This window comes from Amaranthus tricolor, chromosome 1 (assembly GCF_026212465.1).
Source record: "Amaranthus tricolor cultivar Red isolate AtriRed21 chromosome 1, ASM2621246v1, whole genome shotgun sequence".
In the NCBI taxonomy this organism is placed as follows: domain Eukaryota; kingdom Viridiplantae; phylum Streptophyta; class Magnoliopsida; order Caryophyllales; family Amaranthaceae; genus Amaranthus; species Amaranthus tricolor.
This window is the reverse complement of record NC_080047.1, coordinates 22350089-22367211: the sequence shown is the minus strand read 5'-3', so window position 1 is coordinate 22367211 and position 17123 is coordinate 22350089. Positions and strand designations below refer to the sequence as shown.

The 17123-nt window shown below is 34.2% G+C and overlaps 1 protein-coding gene across 1 annotated transcript in view; it reads right to left on the bottom strand.

The window, feature by feature from the left end:
- Window positions 1-223: 223 nt before the first annotated feature.
- The window catches only part of LOC130807773 (uncharacterized), a 22320-nt gene continuing 5420 nt past the window's right edge, over window positions 224-17123 (bottom strand). Inside the window, exons 3-5 of the mRNA XM_057673110.1 lie at window positions 11980-12064; window positions 351-418; window positions 224-289 (exon numbers count right to left, since the gene is read on the bottom strand). Of these exons, the coding sequence (XP_057529093.1) occupies window positions 224-289; window positions 351-418; window positions 11980-12064 (219 nt within the window). The remainder of the gene's footprint in view (window positions 290-350; window positions 419-11979; window positions 12065-17123) is intronic.

Genomic DNA, 17123 nt, shown 5'->3' with positions numbered 1-17123 from the left:
TAAATCACAAGTAATGATGATGGCATTGATGAGATGGGACTTAAGGTAACCGTCACTTCAACCCTGTATTAAACTCTCAACCTTTTCAAAAGTACTCACGCTACTCACATTACTCACGCTTTCTCAATTCTTCTTCAAGAAACCGTTCTCCTTCTCTTCTCTCAATCTTTTCAAAAATTCAAAATGAAAACCCCAAGATCTTCAAAATCAAGCAAGGAAACCCCTAAATCCCGTACACATACCCAGCCACAACCTCTAAAAGTGGTTCATCCTCCACCATTACTGGATGCTGCACCACCCACAACCACAGAAACCACAAAAGAATCACCCAATCATACTACTGAACCTACCAGTACCAAACGCAAGATTTCAAGTGGTTCATCCTCCAAAGTAATCAAACGTTCGAAGCATAGTGACCCTAATAGTGCTGAAGAAATCTCAAAAGAAATGTCTGTTGGTTTCGGACTCGACAAATACTGGTATGATTCTACCCATTTTCCTCAACTGCATGACATTTTGCATCATCAAGAATGGGAAGTTTTGATGTCAAATTTTAGTTGCAATTCCATTTTTCCAAATCTCGTGCGAGAATTTATTTCAAATTTCTGAAATTATTGTGGGATGTGTTCTAGTACCGTCAAGAACATCAAAATAGAATTTAATAGTGCATTGCTGGGGGAATGGTTTAATGTTCCTAATGTTGGGTTTGATACTTACTACGTTGGTTCAAAAATAGTATTTTCTGGGATAAATGAAAAAACGGTTTAAAAATTTTTAGGGATTGAGCAAAGAAAAGGGAAAATAAGCCATAACATTTTGAATCCTCTGCATAAATTACTGTACAATATTGCACGAAGATTTATTTTGCCAAGAAACTCCAAAAGGAGTGAAGTAAGTTTACGTGATGCTACATTGATTTACTGCATGGCTAATCACATAAAGATAAATTTTCCATCTTTGATAATATCTCATTTGTCTGATTGTATTGAGAAGAAAAATTTTGTTGGTTATGGAGGGTTGTTGACCTGCATTTTCAAAAAATTTGATGTCCCTTTGGAAGCGTTGGAGTTCCCAATGGGACCCAACATGAAGATAGGTGCAAAGTGCTTACAAAATTTGCACTTAAAATTAACTGATGAAGGGATGTTAATACATTATTTAGAGGAGGAAGTTGAAGTTGGTTCTGAAGAAGAAGAGGTTGAAAAAGAAGAAGAAAAATTGAGGGAAGAAGAACAGGAAGAAAAAGAGGAAAAGGAGCAAGGACCTGTTCCCACTAATAATATTGAAACAGAAGAAAAAGGGGAACAGGATGGAGAAGCTAGTAAGGGGGAAGCAAAACAGGAAGGAGTAGATGCTTATCACAATCTCTGTAATGATTCAAGTGATGAAGAGACTGTGATAGCATTGAGGAGAAAGGCTAAATCTGTTCAGAGGAAGAGTAGGAGGTTAGCCTCGAAACGTAAGGCTACAATGGTTGATGATACCACATTTGAGACCATGCCTGAGTCTACATCCAATAAACCTCCCTCTCCCAAGCCAACCACATCATCACCACATCACACTCCATCACCGCCACATCACAATCCATCACCACCTCAATCACCTATTCACTTTACACCACCACCATCTCAGTCTTCACCAGGTAATGGTTGTGCTAACCCTGACTCTATTCCTGCAGCTTCTTCAAACCTCATTCTCTCCAAGCTCCTTGACCTACAGTCTCATTTCACTGCTTTTCAAGACGAAGTTCGAGTCTCACTTGCTTCAATTGTTGATCAGCTTAACCAGATGGAGAGCCGTCTTGGTGCCAAGCTGGACACAGTGGAAGTACAGACTGAGTTCATCGATGAAGAAGAGACTGCTCCCTGATTCCTTTTCCCATGTTTTTAATGATTTGTTGGCTGTAACACTAATCAAACAATTTCACTTTTCTTTGTACCATCTGGGGTACAAGTTTGTATTTGAACAACTGCTACATTTCTTTCTTTTGTTTTTATTTCTGGTCTGTGATGACTAACACTATGCAGATTTGATTGCTTTTTATGGTGCTTACTTTCATTATTGTTTCTTGCTTTCATCACTGACAAATCTATATAGTTTATGCTGAGGTTTGATAACCCCATATTCTTTTTGATTGATAACCCCATACTCTTAAGGTTTTGATGATGACTTCACTTTTAAATAAACAAACATGTTTTAGAGATTGTTTTGTAGGTGAATATCCGATTTTGTTGAAATCGTTGATGAAGCCTATGACTTGGTTCGTGGAAGTTGTACGTGTCTTAAAATATTCAAGAAGTTAGATAAGTGCTTAGGAAGTTAAAGGTTGACAGACGGTCTACTGTTCCTAAAATGAACAATCTAACAGAAGTTGAAGCTGGAGACAGTACGTTGTTCCTACGTAGCAGGTCTGGAGAAAAACATCGACTGGAAAATTGCTGTTATTTTATTTTTCTATTTCTAGTTGATGTAAACGGTTAAATCTTAAATTAGTTACTTAAATTAATTAGTAAGTTAATTGGCTAAACTATTTTTACGTTATCTAAAAATAGCCTAAGACTTTTTCTTCTTAAGATTAAGATCTCCTATTTTTTAGGATCTTGTGTTTTTAATTCCTATGCTATTTTAGCTAAAGGAAACCGTTGTTCTCTTTGAGCAAATGACAGTCGGACATTTATTTATAGGCAATTCCACTATCTTTTCTTTTGAGAACGTGGAGGAAGGTTGGAGGTGTGTCTAAGGTAACTGCTGGCTGTTCCCACTATAAATAGGAGGAACTTTGCTCAAACCGAATATCTGTCCAAAAGTGTCCATTAAAGGGAGATCATTTAAGAAAATTATTTTCTGTTTTTAAATGCCAAATAATTTATTATATTTTTCTTAAGTAATGATTTTAATTTCTTGAGAATTGGCCTTGTAAGGGTTATTGAGTGTTTTGTTGTAATTAGACTTATGAGAAGTCTAAGGGAATAGAGAAGTGAAACATGAGAAGAGAAAGAGAAGGAGAAAGTAGGGAAAGAGAATTAGGCCTAGAGTAGAGAAGCTTCAAGTGAATTAAGCAAACTGTTTTATGTAATTGTATTTGATTGCCTAAAACATAGTGAGAATTTTGAAATCCCGGGGGGTCGTGGTTTTCCTTCTTATTAGGCCAAGAAGTTTTTCCACGTAAAATCTTTGTCTCCTTTTTATCTTTTGCTTTTTAAGTTTAAGCTTTATTTTGATTGTTAAAATTCTGCAAATTAGAAGAAAAACGAAGTAAAGCTAGATACACAACAATTCACCCCCCCCCCCCCCTCTTGTTGCATTCGACCATCTTCGTGTATTTCAACAATAAGAATAATAAATATATCTTTAAACAGAATATTTTCAAGACTTTATCATCAGTCAGAATGTTCTTCAAGATTTTGAAAACAGTTTCAAATCAGAACAATATAAAAACAGTATAGTATAATCCAGTGAATTTTCATACTTCATATTATCACAATTATTATTTATTCATAAATATCCAATCATAATACATAACAAATATAAAAATTAATATTGTAATATAGCATCATAAATATCAATACTTCAATTTCAAAGACATGATTATCAAACATTATGAACATGAGCAATAATTAGCAACTATCAATTTATATCTATATCTCTGTATGTTAAGCATGAATGCATTTAGCAATAAACAGAACAATTTATTAATAAATCAGAGCAGCAATGCACTATTCAGCAATATCATAACAATATATTATATGCAACATGATAAGCAAGCATAAGTAAGCAAGCAAACAAAGCAACAAAAAATCAGAGCAAGTAAGCATGCAAATAAAAATATACATACATACTTATATATCTCCCCCTTTTTGACTTTCATCAAAAAGTAAACTGGAAGAATTAAAATGTTGGGATTGTCAATAACAATAAATTTTTTTTAAAAATAATTAAATATCCTTTATTGGTTAAAGGTATTTAATTATAAATCCCATATTTATAAAATAACTAAATTTTAAGAAATTGAAATTAAATTTTCAATTCTCCAACTCATGCATAAACACACATATAATCACAATCAAAACAAGTAAATAATATGTAATGCCCCCCCTTAATACATACTTAGTATTTAAGTAATTAACGTCTCAATCCTTTTACTCATATGCCATTACTCCCCCTTAATTCATGCAACATCATTTAGCATGCCAAGTTCCATACGTATATAAGCAAAACGATCAACACTTAAAGGTTTTGTAAATATATCCACTAATTGATTTTCAGTAGATATAAAGGATAATGAAATATTACCTTTTTCAACATCATCCTTTATAAAATGGTGACGTACCTGAATGTGTTTTGTACGTGAATGTTGTACAGGATTCTTAGTAATACAAATTGCACTTGTATTATCACACTTTATTGGTATACCTTTGAAATCAATTCCAAGATCTATAAGTTGTTGAGAAATCCATAAAATTTGAGAGCAACATGCACCCGCAGCTATGTATTCAGCTTCAGCTGTAGATAAAGCAACTGAATTTTGCTTTTTAGAATACCATGAGATTAATGAATTTCCTAAGAATTGACATGATCCTGAGGTGCTTTTTCTATCAATTTTGTATCCAGCATAATCAGCATCTGAAAAAAAATCAAACTAAAATTTTCACAACTAGGGTACCATAGACCGAAGTCTTTAGTCCCGTATAAATATCTAAAGATTCTCTTAACTTCTGTTAAGTGAGATTCTTTTGGATTAGCTTGAAAACGAGCACATAAGCAAACACTAAACATAATATCAGGACGACTAGCAGTTAAATACAATAAAGAACCAATCATACCTCTATAAGTCTTTTGATCAACACTCTTACCATTTATATCTTGGTCTAGACTTAGTGTTGTACTCATAGGCGTATTAACTTCTTTACATTGATCCATATTGTACTTCTTTAACAAATCTCTAACATGTTTACTTTGACAAATAAATATGCCATCTTTATTTTGCTTTATTTGTAGTCCAAGAAAGAATGTTAAGTCTCCCATCATGCTCATTTGAAATTCCTTGCACATAATCTCAGAAAATTCCTTGCACAAAGAATCATTAGTAGCTCCAAACAATATATCATCAACATATACATGAACAACTGGAATATCTTTTCCTTTAGTTTTAATGAAAAGTGTTTTATCAATTTTACCTCGTTGAAATTCATTTTCAAGTAGATGTGAGCTAAATCTGTCATACCAAGCTCTTGGAGCTTGTTTCAAGCCATATAGCGCTTTATTCAGTTTGAACACATGATTAGGTAGATCAGAATTTTCAAAGCCGGGTGGTTGTTTAACATATACTTCCTCTTGCAAGTATCCATTTAAGAATGCACATTTAGCATCCATTTGATATAGTTTAATATTCATGTATGAAGCAAAAGCAAGCATAATATGAATAGATTCTAACCTTGCAACTGGTGCGAAAGTTTCATCATAATCTACACCTTCTTCTTGATTATAGCCTTGAGCTACCAGCCTTGCTTTATTCCTTACAATGTCTCCATCCTCATTGAGTTTGTTACGAAAGACCCATCTAGTTCCAATGATAGTACGATCTAGAGGTCTTTCAACTAGATCCCAAACTTTGTTCCTTTCGAATTCATTTAATTCATTTTGCATTGCAATGATCCACTCTGGTTCTTTTAATGCTTCTTTAACATCCTTTGGTTCTACAAGAGAAGCAAAAGTAGAAAATGCACATGGATTCTTAAGAGAGGATCAAGTTTGCGTACCTTTGTTTGGATAACTTATAATGTTTTCTGGAGGATGTTGATATGACTTTCTAATTCTTCTTCGTAGTATGGATGGTGTGTTTACATTCAAAGAACTTGTACTTACTACATTTGAGGTATTTCTAATTGGTGTATCTAAAGCAGTATGTTCAGAAACTATCTCAAGTTCTTGAGGTTGGGTCTCAAGATCAGACTGTGAGTCTTCAATGTTAACAACCTGTTTTCCTTCATCATCAATAGTTTGTATGGTATCCTGTATGTTATTCCTTTTAACTGCACTAGTAACATTAACATCCAGTTCGTCATTACTCAAATCATCAAAATGTTTATTAAGGTTTAACTCCTTAAATCCTTCATTTAATGTCCCATTTTCAGATTCATCAAAAACGACATGTATACTTTCTTCAACTATACCTGTACGTTTGTTAAACACTCGATAAGCTTTACTATTTAGTGAGTATCCAAGAAATATACCTTCATCACTTCTAGCATTAAATTTACCTAAATTGTCTTTACCATTATTATGAATAAAACATTTGCAACCAAATGGTCTAAGGTATGCTATATTCGGTTTTCTTCCTTTGAATAACTCATAGGGAGTTTTCTTAAGTATGGGTCTTATAAGGCATCTATTTAAATCATAATTAGCTGTGTTAACAGCCTCAGCCCAATAGTGTTTAGCTAATCCATTTTCAATAAGCATTGTCCTAGCCATTTCTTCTAAGGTTCAATTTTTCCTTTCAACTACACCGTTCTGTTGGGGTGTCTTAGGAGCTGAAAAGTTATGGGTTATTCCATATTTTTCACAAAAGGAGTCAAAGCCTAGTTAATCAAACTCTCTCCCATGGTCACTTCAAATCGAGACTATTGGAAGGTTCAGTTGAGTTTGCATCTCTTTACAACATTCTAAATCTTAAGTCAAGAGAGAAAGAGATAAGAAGAGGTGTATCCTTAATTCTGAAATGAAGCCTTGTACTTATAGTGTTACGCCTCAACACATCATGGAAAACAATAAGGCTCCTTTCCGTTATTTTTTGTTGACCTTGTCATTCAGCGCTTGTCTTCAAGATCTTGAGGTTAACTTCAAACTGACGTGCACTGACAGCTAAAATAATTTCGTCATCGTGTGCTGTAATTTGTCTTTAATATCCAATGCTATTTTGCCACGTTAGTACTTATACAAGATAATGAAAACTAAGCAAAAACAAGATTTATCAACATTAAATAATCATTCAAATTAATTCCTATTATTAGCATTAATTCAAATAGTCATTTTCTATTTTTAGTATTAATTCAAATAGTCATTTTCTATTTTTAGTATTAATTCAAATATCATCTTATTAATAGAAAACTCTATATTTTGCATAACAACTAATTCAATATCAAATATAGCCGTGTACTATAATTAACAAAACGAGTGTACCTTATACTATATTTAATCATCAAATTACTTTAAGCACATATTTAAATTCAAGTTCAAATATAAACCGTTTAAGATAAAACGTGTAATAACATATTCAAACTTAATTTCAAATAATATCAAAGTTAATTTTAATGAACCTTGACCTATTAAAATATTTCAAATATAATTTCAAGGAACATTGACCTATTAAAATATTTCAAATATAATTACGAAATTATCCTGATTATAAATGTTGGCCTCTTAAGGTTTTGATGATGACTTCACTCTTAAATAAACAAACATATTTTTAGAGATTGTTTTGTAGGTATATATCCGGTTTAATTTGAATCGTTGATGAAGCCTATGACTTGATTCGTGGAAGTTGTACATGTCTCAAATATCCAAGAAGTTGGGCAATTGCTTTAGAAGTCAGTTTACTGTTCCTAGAGTTGAAGTCCTGACGAAAGTTGTAGATGGAGACAGTGCGCTGTTCCCCACAATACAGGTCTGAAGAAGACATTGACTGGAAGTTACGAAAATTATGTTTTCTGTTTTTAGTTAATGTAAAAGGTTAAAATTTAATTAGTTGCTTAATTAAATTTATTTGTTAATTGGCAAAATATTTTTAACACGCCTAAAAACATGGAGAAGACTAATTCCTTGTTTATCTCCTATAAACTCGAATATCCAAGAGACTTGTTCTCTACTTTGAATTAGTCTCCTACATTTTAGGATCTTCCTTTAACCCATGTAATATTAACCGTACAGCAGTTATGTTCCACTCCTACTTTCAACTAACTTCCCACTTTCTTTGGGAGCAAGTAAGTTTATGGAAGTCGTGGGATAAGTGCATCTCATGGAGAACGTGGGCTGAGTGCACTGACGGCTGTTCCCTTTATAAAAGAGGGAAGCTACGGTTAAGCGGATATGAATAGAGAGTGTCCATTTAAGGGAGATTATTCAAAGAAAAATATTTTTGTTTTTGAATGCCAATTAATTCATTATATTTTTCTTGAGCAACTACTTAATTTTAATCTTCATGAGAATTGGCCTTGTAAAGGGTAATTGAGTGTTTTGTTGTAATTAGACTTATGGGAAGTCTAAGGGAATAGAGAATAGAATCAAGAGAAGAGAAAGAGAAGGAGAGAAAGAGAAGAGAAGAGAAGTAGGCCTAAGTAGAGAAGCTTTGAGTGAAGCATTTAGAGAATTGAGAAGCTTCAAGTGAAGCAAACATTGTTTTGTGTAATTGTAATTGATTGCCTTAACATAGTGAGAATTTTGAAATCCCGGGGGGTCGTGGTTTTTCCTTCTTATTAGGCCAAGAAGGTTTCCACGTAAAATCTTTGTCTCCTTTATTATTTTTCTTTTCGTTTTTTGAGTTTAAGTTGTGTTCTTTACTTGATACAATTCTGCAAAAATTAGAGGTAAAAATCTTAAACCTACTACACAACAATTCACCCCCCCTCTTGTTGCATTCGATCATCCATTAGCATTCCTACAATTGGTATCAGAGCCCTGTTGCTCATTTAATCAGGAAACCCTGAGAGCAGTATCCTGTTCCCTGGAAAGATGTTGAAGATGAACGAGCGTATGGAAGAGGGGTACTCCACACAAAGGCCACCCATGTTCGATGGGAAATTCTATACTTACTGGAAAAATAGAATGGAAATCTTCATAAAAGCCGAAAACTATCAAGTTTGGAGAGTCATTGAAATTGGAGACTTTGAGGTGACGACCATCAACTCCAACAATGAAGCTGTTCCAAAACCAATCACTGAATATGAAAAAGAAGATTTTCAAAAGATGGAGATGAACGCTCTTTCTATCAAATTGCTTCACTGTGGTCTTGGACCCAATGAACACAATTGTATTATGGGTTGCAAAACTGCCAAGCAGATTTGGGACCTGCTAGAAGTTACCCATGAAGGTACTAGTGAAGTAAAGAGATCCAAGATTGACTTGCTAATGTCCAAATATGAAAGATTCGTCATGGAACCGAGGGAAAACATTCAAGAGATGTTCACTAGGTTCACAAACATTACGAATGAGTTAGTCTCTCTTGGTAGAATCATTCCCGTTGATGAACAAGTTAGGAAAGTACTTAGGAGTCTTCCTCAAGACGAACGCTGGAGAGCAAATGTCACTGCCATCCAGGAGTCCAAAGATTTCACCAAGTTTAATTTGGAAGAGCTGGCTGGTTCTCTAATGACCCATGAATTGCATTTGGGAACCGCTGACAGTTCCCGAAACAAAGGATTGGCTCTGGCAGCAGATGATAGTGAAGAATCAGAAGATGGTGAAGAGGAAGCAGCTTTGTTGGCACGTAAATTCAAAAAATCCTTCAGGAACAGAAGATATGGAAATCAAAGAAATAATAAAGAAAAGGGAACTACAAACTTGAAGACAAATTTTGAATGCCACAAATGCGGGAGCACTGAACACTTCATCAAGGATTGCCCTCAATGGAAAAATGAGAAGGGCAAGGGAAAAGCAAGAGAAGTTGGAAGACAATATAAGAAGGGAAACTTCAAAACTGATTTTAGAAAAGCAATGATTGCAGCTTGGGGAGATACGGAGAGCGAGGCTGAGACAGAAGCTCCAGTGGAAGAAGAAATAGCAAACCTGTTTCTCATGGCATCTCATGAAGAGTCTAAAGAAAAAGAGGTAATGTCTTCTAGTCCATCTCTTAAACAACTGTCTAAACTCAGTAAGAATAAATTAATTCAGTTGCTCTTGGAGACACAAGAGAAATTAGAAAAACAGAATACCAAGTGTCTCCAAATCGAGAAAGACCTCAACTCAAACAAGGATCATGTATCCTATCTAAATTCATTCAGAATAGATGTACAAAGCAGATTTTTTAATTTGCTAGATCAGAATGTTGTTTTGAAAGAGACAATTGAGAAATTGAAACAAGAATTTATTTTCCTTAGTATCGAAATGAATCAAAACAGATTGTTAGGATTAAGTAAAGATTCAAACAATATATCTACTCACATGGTTAACACTGAATTTCAAAAGTTGAAATCAAAATTAGAATCCTACGAAATTGAAAATGAAAATTTGAAAAATAAAATAAACTTAAGAGGAAAAGGGAAATTCAATGAAATTCCCAAATGGATTCTAAATGCTAAAATCAAAAGTAAAGAAGGACTAGGCTATATGAAGAATGATAAAAAGAAAAAGGTCTATGTAGATCTCCCTAGTAGCAAAATATGTTCCTTCTGTGGTAAAAGTGGACACCTGAAACATCAATGTATAAAGAAGGAACAGCATATCAAAGCAAATAAAAATTATGTCGAACGAATATGGATTAAGAAATGTGATTCAAGTATTGTCGACAAGGAACCCAAGGATGAATGGGTTCTTGTACCTAACCATTAGTTTGCTTTGCAGGTTCAAGTGAGGGGGAACAACTCATGGTATCTCGACAGTGGGTGTTCCAAGCATATGACGGGTGACAAATCTAAATTTCTCTCACTTGAAGCCTATGATGGGGGAACAGTAACCTTCGGTGACAACATGAAGGGTGAGATAATTGCCAAAGGAAAGGTTGGAAGGTCTAGTTCCCATGCCATCGATAACGTATTTTTAGTCGAGAATTTAAAACACAATTTGTTAAGTATTTCTCAATTTTGCGACAAAGGTAACTCTGTTAAGTTTACTTCTGAACGATGCATAATTTCTAGGAACAGTACAGGAAACCCTGTGCTGGAGGGAATCAGAAAAGGGAACACCTATGTGGTGAACCTGGACACTGTTCCCAGAAACAGTCTAACGTGTTTAAGTGTTATTGAAGAAGACCCACTTCTTTGGCACAAACGTCTAGGTCATGCTAGTTATTCATTGATTAACACATTAAGATCAAAAGACCTAGTAAGAGGATTATCTGCAATAAAATTCCTTAAAAATGAAGTTTGTGATCCTTGTGCTAAAGGAAAACAAGTGCGGTCATCCTTTAAATCAAAGAACGTTGTGACTACCACTAGACCATTAGAATTAATTCATATGGATTTATGTGGACCTATGAGAACACAAAGTCGTAGTGGCAAAAGATATGTGTTTGTCATAGTTGATTATTTTAGTAGATTTACTTGGACCTTATTTTTGGTAAGCAAAGATGAAGCTTTTGATGAGTTTGTTTCTTTTGCTAATAAAATACAAAAATCTACCAATAATCAAATCGTTCACATAAGGTCTGATCATGGGAAAGAATTTGAAAATTCAAACTTCATGAATTATTGCAATGAACATGGCATAAATCACAATTTTTCCGCACCTAAAACACCACAACAAAATGGAGTGGTAGAAAGGAAAAATAGGACCTTAGAAGAAATGGCTAGGACCATGTTGATTGCTAGTGGTCTACCTAGGAATTTTTGGGCCGAGGCCGTCAATACTGCATGCTATATTTTGAATCGTGTACTAATAAGGCCAATCACTTCTAAGACACCCTATGAATTAATCAAAGGTGTTAAACCAAATATTTCCTATTTTCGTGTGTTTGGATGCAAATGTTTTGTTCATGTGAATGGTAAACGAAATATAGGTAAGTTTGATGAAAGAAGTGATGAAGCAGTATTCCTCGGTTATTCATCACATAGCAAAGCTTACAGAGTTTATAATAAGAGAACAATGTGCGTAGAGGAATCTGTTCACATAATTTTTGATGAAACTAACTTTTCAACAAGTGAACAGGAAACAAGTAATATTAAAATAGGTCTTGCAAACATGGAAGATGATGATGAAGGAATTAAAGTGCAAGATCATGGAACAGCAAGTGAACAGTCTACACAAGAAGAGGCAGAAGAAACTGACCAAATCCAGAAACTGCCAGAACAACAGGACCAGCATATTGTTCCCAATCCAGCTGTTCTCGCAGCTGACCAAGATGATCCAGTAGCTGAACAAAATGCAAATCCAGATGCTGAAACAGAACATGCTACTGTTCCCTCTAGAGAATTTGTGCCTAAACCTTGGAAATACCAAAGTTATCATCCTCTTGATCTGATTATAAGTGATATGAATAAAGGAACACAAACCAGATCCCAACTGAGAAACTTTTGTGCACACTTTGCGTTCCTATCATCACTTGAACCCAAAAATCACGAAGAAGCTCTAAAGGATTCCGAATGGATAGTAGCCATGCAAGATGAATTAAATGAATTTGAAAGAAATAAAGTGTGGCACTTAGAACCCAAACCAAAAGGCAAGAAGGTAATTGGTTTGAAATGGGTATTTCGGAATAAGCTAGATGAGCATGGAATAATTGTAAGAAACAAAGCAAGACTCGTGGTCAAAGGGTACAATCAACAAGAAGGTATTGATTATACTGAGACATTTGCTCCGGTAGCAAGGTTAGAGGCTATTAGAATTTTAATTTCTTTTGTTGCATTCATGAATTTTAAATTATATCAAATGGATGTGAAATGTGCTTTTTTAAATGGCTTTCTTGATGAAGAAGTTTTTGTTGAACAACCCCCAGGTTTTGAAAATACCTCTTGTCCTGATCATGTCTACAAGCTTGATAAAGCCCTATATGGCTTGAAGCAAGCTCCTAGGCAATGGTATGAAAGACTTTCAAAGTTTTTGATTCAAAATAACTTTGTAAGAGGAAAAATCGACAAAACCTTGTTCTTTAAGAATAAAGGTTCTAATATTTTGGTTGTTCAAATTTATGTTGATGATATTATTTTTGGTGCCACTAATGATTTATTATGTAAAGAATTTGCTAACCTAATGGGCACAGAATTTGAAATGAGCATGATGGGAGAACTAAATTTCTTCCTTGGGTTACAAATTAAACAAACCGAAAATGGTATCTTCATTCATCAACAAAAATATATAAAATAACTTCTAAAGAAATATGGTCTAACAAATGCTAAAACCAACCATACACCCATGGCTACAAATGTTAGATTAGATGAAGACCTAAAAGGAACTAACGTAGATCAAACAATGTATCGAGGCATGATAGGTTCTTTATTATATCTAACTGCAAGTAGACCTGATATTTCCTTTAGTGTTGGTTTATGTGCTAGATTTCAATCAAATCCTAAAGAATCACATCTCACGGCAGTCAAACGAATTTTAAGATATTTGAAGGGAACAGACGACTTGTCCTTATTTTATCCTAAAAGTGATGTTTATGATTTAAAAGGTTTTAGTGATGCAGATTATGCAGGTGATCTTGTAAATAGAAAAAGTACATCAGGTATGGTACAATTTCTTGGCTCATGTTTAGTTTCATGGAGTTCCAAGAAGCAAAATACTGTTGCATTATCCACTGCCGAAGCTGAATACGTAGCAGCAGCAGCTTGCTGTTCCCAAATGCTTTGGATAAAACAGCAACTAAGAGATTTTGGTATTAAAGTTGAATGCATTCCTATTTATTGTGATAATACCAGTGCCATATGTATATCCAAAGATCCAGTGCATCATTCTCGTGCTAAACATATACATATTAGACATCATTTTCTTAAGGATAACGTAGAACACAAAAATATTATATTAAAGCATGTTAACACAAATGAACAAGTTGCAGATATTCTGACCAAACCACTTCCTAGGGAACAATATGAAAAGATGAGATTAGAACTTGGTATGATCAAGCTCCACTAAAGTTAGTTGCATATATTTCCCATTGAAGCATCATGAGAATGAAAAGGTCAGGAATCAATCTCAATATCTTGATTAAAAATCAATTATTGCATGGATTAGGTAAACACGTAATAAAGCTTGTACTATGAATGTTTTCTTATTTGCATGTTGTTAATTTGATCAGACCAATGCAATATGTTCATTATTTTCCTTATAATTTTTTTTTAGTTCATCATTTTCCTATCCTTTTTCTTCTTATTTTATTTTAATACTCATATTTCATAATTTATTCATATGTCATTTTTTATTTTTATTTTTTTTTCGGCCAACTTAAACTAAAATTTTTGGGAGAACGGTTTTCTTCACTCAAGCAATGCAAAGGGCAATAAAGTGATGGGACTTGGAGGAGTAACCGTCACTTCAATCATTTAAAAACCCCTCCTTTACGTCATTACACTCTACCTTCCCAAACCTTCTCTCAATTTCTCACTCAAGAAACCGTCCTTCTTTCTCTCAAAACCTTCAAAAATTCAAAAAAAAATGAAAACCCCCAAATCATCTAAATCAGGCAAGAAAACTACCAAATCCTGTATACCCGACCAACCAAAACCACTAAGAGTAGTTCTTCCACCACCATTACTGCAGCATGCACCACCCACACCAACTGAAACCACACAAGAATCACCAAAACACTCCACTGAACCCACAAGTACCAAAAGAAAGATTTCAACAGGTGGTTCATCTTCCAGAGTAGTTAAGCGCTCAAAGCATGTTGATCCAAACAGTGCTGAAGAGGTTTCAAAGGAGATGACAGTAGGGTTCGGGTTGGATAAATATTGGTATGATTCTACTAACTTTCCAAGATTGCATGACATTTTGAGTTTTCAAGAATGGGAATCATTGATGTCAAATTTCAGTTGCAATTCAATTTTTCCAAACCTAATGAGAGAATTTATTTTAAATTTCTCAAATGATGGTGGAATGTGTTCTAGTGTTGTTAAAACTGTTAAAATTGAATTTAACAGTGCTTTATTAGGGGAATGGTTTAATGTTCCCAATGTTGGTTTTGATACATATTATATTGGGTCGAAGATTTCATTTTCTGGTATCAATGAACGAACAATTCTAAAATTTTTAGGAGTTGATCAAAAAGGGAAAATTAGTCACAATGTTCTTTCTCCTATGCATAAGTTGTTGTACAATGTTGCTCGCAGATTCATTTTACCACGAAACTCAAAACGTAGTCAAGTGAGTTTGCGTGACGCCACTTTAATTTACTGCATGGAAAAACACATTAAAATAAATTTTCCTTCATTGATGATCTCTCATTTATCAGATTGCATTGAAAAGAAAAGTTTCATTGGTTATGGAGGGTTGCTAACCTGGATTTTTAGAAAATTTGAGGTTCCATTGGAAGGGTTGGAGTTCCCAATGGGTCCCAACATGAAAATTGGTGCTAAATGTTTACAAAATTTGCGTTTGAAATTGAATGATGAGGGAGTTTTGATGCATGAGGAGGTTGTAGAAGTTGAATCTGAAGAAGACGGGGCTGAAGAAGTTGAAGAGGAAAAGGAGGACAAGGAGGACAAGGAGGATAAGGAAGAAAAGGAACAAGATCATGTTCCCTCTGAAAATATTAAAACATCTAAGAAAGAGGAATAGGATGGAGCTGAAAGTAAGGGGGAAAAGGAAAAGCAAAAGGAGGCCTTGGATGAAAATGTTCCTCACAATCTCTGCAGTGATTCTAATGATGAAGAGATTGTGTTGGCTATAAGGAAAAAGGCTAAGTCAATGCAAAGGAAGAGTAGGAGGTTGGCCTCTAAACGCAAGGCTACTGTGGTTGATGAAACACCATCTGACACCATCCTTGAGCCCACACCTAATGAACCTTCCTCTCCCAAGCCAGCCAATTCACCACCACATCAAATTCCATCACCACCTCCATCACCAATACAGTTTATACCACCACCACAATCACACACTTCACCTAATATTGGCTGTACTAACTTTGACTCTATTCCTGCAGTTTCCTTACATACCATTCTCTCCAAGCTCCTTGATCTACAGTCTCAATTCACTGCCTTTCAAGATGAAACTCGTGTCTCGCTTGCTTCAATTGTGGATCAGCTAAACCAAATGGAACAACGTCTTGGTGCCAAGCTGGACACAGTGGAAGTGCAGACTGAGTACAATGATGAAGAAGAGACCGACCCTTGATCCCTCTCCTCATAATTTTAATGATTTGTTGGTTGTGACACTTATCAAACAATTTCTTTTTCTATTTTTATACCATATGGGGTACATTGTTGATGTACCTTTGAACAATTGCTACTTTTCTTTCTTTGTTTTTATTTTCATGGTCTGTGACAATTGACTATTTGCAGGTTTGATTACTTTTATGGTGCTTGCTTTCATTATTGTTTCTTGTTTTCATCACTAACAAATCTATTTGGTTTGTGCTGAGTTTTGATAACTCCCAATTCTTTTTGATTGATGACAAAAGGGGGAAGATTATGCATAAACTTAAGAGGAGATGTGAATACACAGTTACATATCTTGGTTGATTTATATTGATTCTATGTTTAGTGATCATCTGTGTTGCTAAGTTTTTGAGGATATTTATTTTTCTTGTGCATTTGTTCTCAAAATGTTTCTGATTGAAATTATTTAACAATGTGTGTTAGTTTAATTATGTTAGTTAATGTGTGTTAGTTTTATTATGTTAGTTTTATTATGTTAGTTTTATTATGTCAGTTTAGTTATTTATTTTAGTTTATTTTAGTTTATTTCATTTAAGTTTTAGATTAATTAGTTTTGAAAAATATTTGATATTATGGAGTAAACTGTTTTATTGTGAATGCTTGGTAAATTATATTGTAACGAGTTGATTTGCTAAGTTGTTTAGAGTTGCTTTAATCTCTAGTATGCTCTAAGAATTTTGTTTTACTCTATTCTACTTAAGTTTGTTTATAAAGTTTGTCTTCATCAAAAAGGGGGAATTTGTTGGCCTCTTAAGGTTTTGATGATGACTTCACTCTTAAATAAACAAACATATTTTTAGAGATTGTTTTGTAGGTATATATCCGGTTTAATTTGAATCGTTGATGAAGCCTATGACTTGATTCGTGGAAGTTGTACATGTCTCAAATATCCAAGAAGTTGGGCAATTGCTTTAGAAGTCAGTTTACTGTTCCTAGAGTTGAAGTCCTGACGAAAGTTGTAGATGGAGACAGTGCGCTGTTCCCCACAATACAGGTCTAAAGAAGACATTGACTAGAAGTTACGAAAATTATGTTTTCTGTTTTTAGTTAATGTAAAAGGTTAAAATTTAATTAGTTGCTTAATTAAATTTATTTATCAAT